Source organism: Dipteris shenzhenensis, chromosome 7, assembly GCF_047967505.1.
Source record: "Dipteris shenzhenensis isolate YYH24624 ecotype China chromosome 7, Dip_SZ_1.0, whole genome shotgun sequence".
Classification (NCBI taxonomy): domain Eukaryota; kingdom Viridiplantae; phylum Streptophyta; class Polypodiopsida; order Gleicheniales; family Dipteridaceae; genus Dipteris; species Dipteris shenzhenensis.
In genome coordinates this window covers 290,920-296,885 of record NC_141602.1, presented here as the reverse complement: position 1 = coordinate 296,885, position 5,966 = coordinate 290,920, and the positions used below count along the sequence as shown (strand labels likewise).

The 5,966-nt window shown below is 43.8% G+C and overlaps 1 protein-coding gene across 1 annotated transcript; it reads left to right on the top strand.

Moving 5' to 3' along the window:
* The first annotated feature begins 1,042 nt into the window (after window positions 1-1,042).
* EMB2217 (Pentatricopeptide repeat (PPR) superfamily protein) lies at window positions 1,043-3,968 on the top strand. Its single transcript, XM_087377585.1, has one exon. It carries the CDS (start codon window positions 1,215-1,217, stop codon window positions 3,909-3,911), a length of 2,697 nt encoding a protein of 898 aa, XP_087233711.1. The 5' UTR covers window positions 1,043-1,214; the 3' UTR covers window positions 3,912-3,968.
* The last annotated feature ends 1,998 nt before the right edge of the window (window positions 3,969-5,966 follow it).

Below are 5,966 nucleotides of genomic sequence, written 5' to 3'. Positions count from 1 at the left end.
TAGCAAGGAAGGAGAAACAAGAGGGAAGGGCTAAGTGGAGACCGTGGAGGGAGAGGGAGAGGGGAATGTGGAGAGGAAGAAGGAGAGGCAGGACATGAAGCTAAGGGAGAGGAGGCGAAGGTAGGAGAAGGACAACAGGAGAGGGTATGGTGGAAGAAGGAGAGGGAGCGGAGGGAGTGGATGCAGTAACAGAAGAAGGCGAAGGGATCGGAAGAAGAAGAAGGAGCCGCCATAGGTAAATGCGGAGGAGCAGTCGATTAAGGGGATTAAAGCTTAGGTTAATTGTGAAAAGGGAGGGGGGGCATGCGAGTTTGCTTAATTAATTAATTAAAAGAATAGGAGATGCGATTAGGGACCCCCAAATTGAATTTGGGGCCCTATTAATTAATTTCGCAGGGGGGCCTTGTAGAGCTTAGGATAATGCTCAATTAATAAGCAAATTAATGTTGGAGCGGAGGCCAAGTTGGAAGCTTTTGCCAAGCGAGGCTTCCAGAAGGACTACGCGGGAGAGGCAAGGCTTCTTTTAGGAGCTTCTAGCATCATGCCAAAAGCTCCTACCAACACTATAAAAGGAGGAGCGGGGTATAGTGCACGTAGGGGGCCTGTGAAAGTTTCCCGTCAATGAAAGGGGAGGGAGAGGGTGGAAGCTGAGTGGAGGAAGAGGGGAGGGCTGAGGAGAGCAGGGCTGAGAGCTAGAGCGGGGAGGGGGAGGAGGGAGGGAGTGGAGGGAGAGGGGGAGGATAGAGCGGAGGAAGAGGGGGGAAAGGAGAGGCGAGAGGCGGAGGCAGAGGGAGTCGAAGAGAGAATAGAGGGAGAGACTAGGAAGCGAGTAGGGAGGGAGTGGAGCTTAGATAAATTGAATTATTAAAGTAAAATGTGAATGAGAAGCTTTAGGTCGAGGAGATAGTTGAGAATGCGAAGTAATTAATTAATAGTTTTAGGTCGAGGAGATAGGTGAGAATGCGAATAGGGAGTTTCGCTTAATTAATTAGTTGGTGTGTAGTTGGAAAAGAGGAAGAGAGAAAGCTGGAGAAGCCGAGGAGGAGTAATAAGGGCAGCGCCCAGGCCTTTCCTTGGTATCAAAGGTCAGGAAGAGAAACCCAAAGAGAACCTAGCTAGACCCAGACCCGTGAGCAACAATTAACTTACCTGCATAATCACTGACACTCTTCAGTTCACCCTTGCGCTTCCAGTGGCAGTGAATGAATGAATGAATGATCATCGTCCCGCATGCTTATAAGAAAAGTATGGGCTGCTGGCGATGGCGAGGAGCATGCTCTCAGCACTGCAAGCCAGGATCTTATAAGACGAATAAACATTGCGACAAAAATGCGTTGATTGCAGGATCGCACAGGAGTCCGGGCGGTTTCTATCGGGTCTCAAAAACTGTTTTGGGCTCCGCACCCGAACTCTGCTCGTCCGTTGCTTATGTACGCAAAACGAGAACTAACGATATTCACTGTTCCCTCAATTGTACACAGGAGTCCTGGATATTTTCTTCGATTCTTTGCCGGCGATCAAGGAGACTAGAAACTTCGGAATTCACAAAAGGAGGTTTATGGGCGGTGCAATACCGGGATTATTCCGACGACGTTGTGCCCGAATGGATAGAGGAAGTTGTTGCCTTGAGCGAGTCCGGTGAAGTCCTTGATTCATATAAAGGCTTACGAGCTGCTGTGCCTGGTGTCGATGATCATGTGTATGTTGGAGAAAAGAAAAAGGCCCTTACCAATGAAGAGATAATAGCTAATATATGCAATATCATAAGGAGGTGGGGATGGGGAGAAGACGCAGAAAAGGAACTTGAGCAGGTGACCTTCAACCCTACTGCTTATCACGTCAATGAGGTCCTAAAGCACTTCAAAGAATCAGATGTTGTAATGGGCTTCTTCAAATGGACCAGAGGGCAGAAATGGTATACTCCAAACACTTACACATTCACAATACTCATTGACCGCCTAGGCCTGGCAAGGGACTTTGAAGGTGTGAGATGGCTTCGTGACACAATGCAGGCGGAGGGTTGTCAACCCACCTCCGTGACCTTTAATGTTCTCATTAAATGGTATGTAAGAGCTGCAAAGTTGACCGAAGCGCATGATTGCTTTATGGAAATGGCTAAATCAAAGTGTCAGCCCGACGTATTTACTTTCAATAATTTAATCGGATCATTTGTGAGTGCTGGTCTTCATCAGAAAGCTATTGAGATATTCGATCAAATGGAAGAATGGGGTTCTGTGCCAGAGCGACATATATATGAAACTATGGTTCCTATTTTTGCTAAGGCAGGTAACCTTGAGAAGGCATGTAGGCTCTTTGATGATATGAAGTCCAAAGGACATCAACCAAGTTTGCCTATCTACGCTTGTCTCATTGACACGCTTGGAAGGGCAGGAAGACTTGACACCACGATGAGGCTTTTCAGTGACATCAAAGATGCTGGCAAGACACCCTCTGCAGCTATGCACGTTTCTCTTATAGAGTCATTTGCGAAGGCTGGTAAGCTTGAAATGGCTATGAAAATATGGGCCGATATGCAAAGAGCTGGCTTCATGCCTACTGCGGCTTTGTACACGTTTATTATTGAAGCACATCTTAAAGCAAGGCAGCTTGACAAGGCAATGCAATTACTAGGGAGCATGCTGAAATTAGGGCATCTCCCTAGTAGAGGTCTTTATTCCACGTTCATTGATGCTTACGTAAGGGCCAGACAGCTTGAAACAGCTATCAAATTATTTATCAGCATGCAGGAAGCAGGGGTCTTGCCTAGTCCTCAAGTCTGCACAGCTTTAGTACACGCTTGTGCAATGGCGGGAGACCTTCAAACAACAATGAGGCTTTTTAATAGCATGCATAGTCTCGGCTTCAGACATGGGGAAGGAACCTATGCACTCTTATTACCCCTTCTTATGAAGCAATCACAACTGGAGGACCTCATGAAACTTTTGCATGAAATGAGAGCAAATCAATACCCTTTGGATGGGATTGCAAGCAATGCACTAATGGGGCTTTTACAGGAAGGTCACATAGAAGCTGCGTGTAAGTGTTATCCATTAATGATATCAGGCAATGTGGAACTGAATTCTCGAGTTAGCCGTCATGTTCTGGAAGCTTCTTTGAAGGATGGGTTTTATGATGTGGGCAAACTGGCATTTGATTATTTGTTGACAACAGGGTATTCAGCAGACCTCAGGATGTATACTATCATTCTTAGCTCTTTTTCAAGATGTGAAGATAGGCACAGGGAAGGTGTGCTAATGTCCATGTTGAGTGCCACAGGTCATGAGGCTCATGGATTTTTGTATGGCCTTCTGAGTGGACTTGAGCAAAGGAACGAGTCTGCTCTGAGCTTTGTCAGGTCATATTTTGAGAACATGGAAAGTCAGGTGGATGAAAAGTTGGCTCGATGGTTTACATGTGTACTTCTGAATTATCTTGTTTTGATGGGCCAAATCAAACGGGCTCGTTGTGTTTGGAAGGTCACTTATGAGAAAAAGCTCTTTCCCAATAGAATTTTGTTCGACCAGGATCTTGCCTGGTCCCTGGATGTTCGTGCCCTTTCTATAGGGGCAGCATTAACTGCTGTCGTGCACACATTGCATCGTTTTCGAAAACGCATGATCCAATACCACAGCATACCTAGGAGAATAAAAATCGTGACTGGAGGGACCCTTAGGGATCCCATCGAAGATATGCTGAAGCCGTTGGATTCACCATTTGAAAATCACGGAGGAGCCTTACGATGCCGTGGGGCCTATGTGGCTGAATGGTTCAAGCAGCCAATCGTTGAGAAATTTCTTGACAATGAGATACCTTCAAGGAATGACATTGCTATGCAAAAAATCAACATGCTTTTTCCAAGGCCAACACCTGAGCCTTACAAGTTGATTATGACTGCTGCAAAATTCACTTGATAGCAGCCTCAAATATAATTGTAGTTGAAGAAATGAGAGAATATATTTGGGCAGTGATTTGTGAAGCTTATTCTAGTCATTCCAAATCACCAAGTTAAACGTTTTTTCTCTAGTGATTTCTTATAATCATTCTTAGGGATTTTTTAAACAGGCCTTAAGAACCATGTAAGTTTTAATGATGGGGTGTCCATAGCGCTTGTCATTTTGTTAGACCACCTTCAATTTATCCTACTAATAATGGGCCGTGCATTGTGGGGAGAGTTTATTAATGCCTGGAATCTCCTAACCCCTTCCTGGATTATGTTTTTTAAACTTTGGGGTCAGCTCCCCCACAATCTGCTTCATGTGTCTGTTTTCATATGATTCTTGTGAGGGCCATTTTTAGACGATCGTTAACCCTCTCTATTTTACCCTTTTGTGATTTTTCTTTCGCTCTACTCCAATGGGCATTCTAATGTCAGAGGATTAACTTTGTTGGATGCTTGGGTCAGATCTAGGGCCTTAGTTTGTCAGCATACTGAAATTGATCATGAGGTCCTTAACCTACAAATTGCCACATTCCAGCTCAGGTTAGTAGCTCTATGTAAGGAGCCTTCCCTCTGACATGCTGATAATTGGTTGTTCTTGAATATCTGTGCATTTTGAAAGGTTCCACCACATTTGGTCATAGAAGGTGAGGACAGAAGAAACTGATTACATGGCCAAGCCACACATGATATTTTGATTGAATCCCAACTTTAGGTCTGTTGTTGCTTTTGGAATTGTGTCCAGGTGATGCAGTTACGATAATCCTTGTCCTCTAGCATTTTGCATAATGAAAAACATTGCATTGGGAATGTTGGTCAGGTTTTTTCCACAGCAGTCTCTTACTTTTTTGCAGCAGGGTTCAGCTCTTCCGGGTGAACCGGGTCATGAAATGCCTCGGGAAAAACTGTTATCCATGTTACGTACACACACACACACGCGTGCGCGCACACGCACGGGAGAAATGAAGTGAACAAATGAATGCAAATGAATTGCAAAAGATTTTCTACCCTAGGAATATGATAGAGCGCTTGTTCATCAAATATTAAACATGTGAATATAAGCCTATTATGTTTAATTAATTGTGTGCACGGTAAGAGGGGTCATGGGGGACTGTTTTACAAGACCTAATTTAAACTAGTTTTGAAATAACCTCAGGTTAGGTTATGCTCATTAAAAAGTACTGATTTGGTCTATTGGCAATTGATTCAGATTGTCAAAATTTAATTAGTATGCAGGTAAAGGCATTCACTGAGCATCAGTAGTGGGGTAATTTATTCAACTTCAGCAATTGCTTGAGCTTGCTATCCTTCTTGCATGAAAGGATTTTTTGATGTAGTTTGCTCAGGCTTAATACTTTGATTCCATCCACCACCTTTGGTGGGTTATCTTGAGGCAGAGTGGTAGGAGGAACTCCAAGAAAAGGCTCATTTCCATGATGTGAAAAGCATTGTGCATATGCCAAGATGAAGATAACTTTAGTTCATAAGTTTGGTCATTGATAGGGTTAAGCACCTGAAATGAGCCAAATCTGTTTGATTTTCATGAATTTATTGGTACCCTTCTTGAGTCTTTTGTTGTTGAAACAGAGGAGAACCCAATCGCCTTCCTTGCAAAGTCATGTCTTTCTGGTGTTTATTTGCCTGCAGTTAATGGCGTGCTTGAGTGAAGCTCATAGCCTCTTTCATTTTGACCAGGGCAGGCTGGTGATCAGTAATGTATTTGTTGGCTGCAAAGTCTTATTGTGAGTGGCATGACAGCTGTAGGCAAAGGGTGGCCATACACAATCTCCATGGAGTTTTGATGATGTGTTATTGTAGCAAAACTTTTGATGGGGCAAAAGAAAAACCATTCCTTTTGCTGATCATGAACATAATCTATGTGGAGAAATAATTCCAAGATCTGCAGCTTCACTAAAACATTCGATTGTGGATGAAAAGCTTAATTGAAGTTAAGCTTTCTAGCCAGTTTTAAAAAAGGACATGCTAGAAAGAGACTTACTGTCTTCTCGTGTCGTGCAAACCTGTCCAC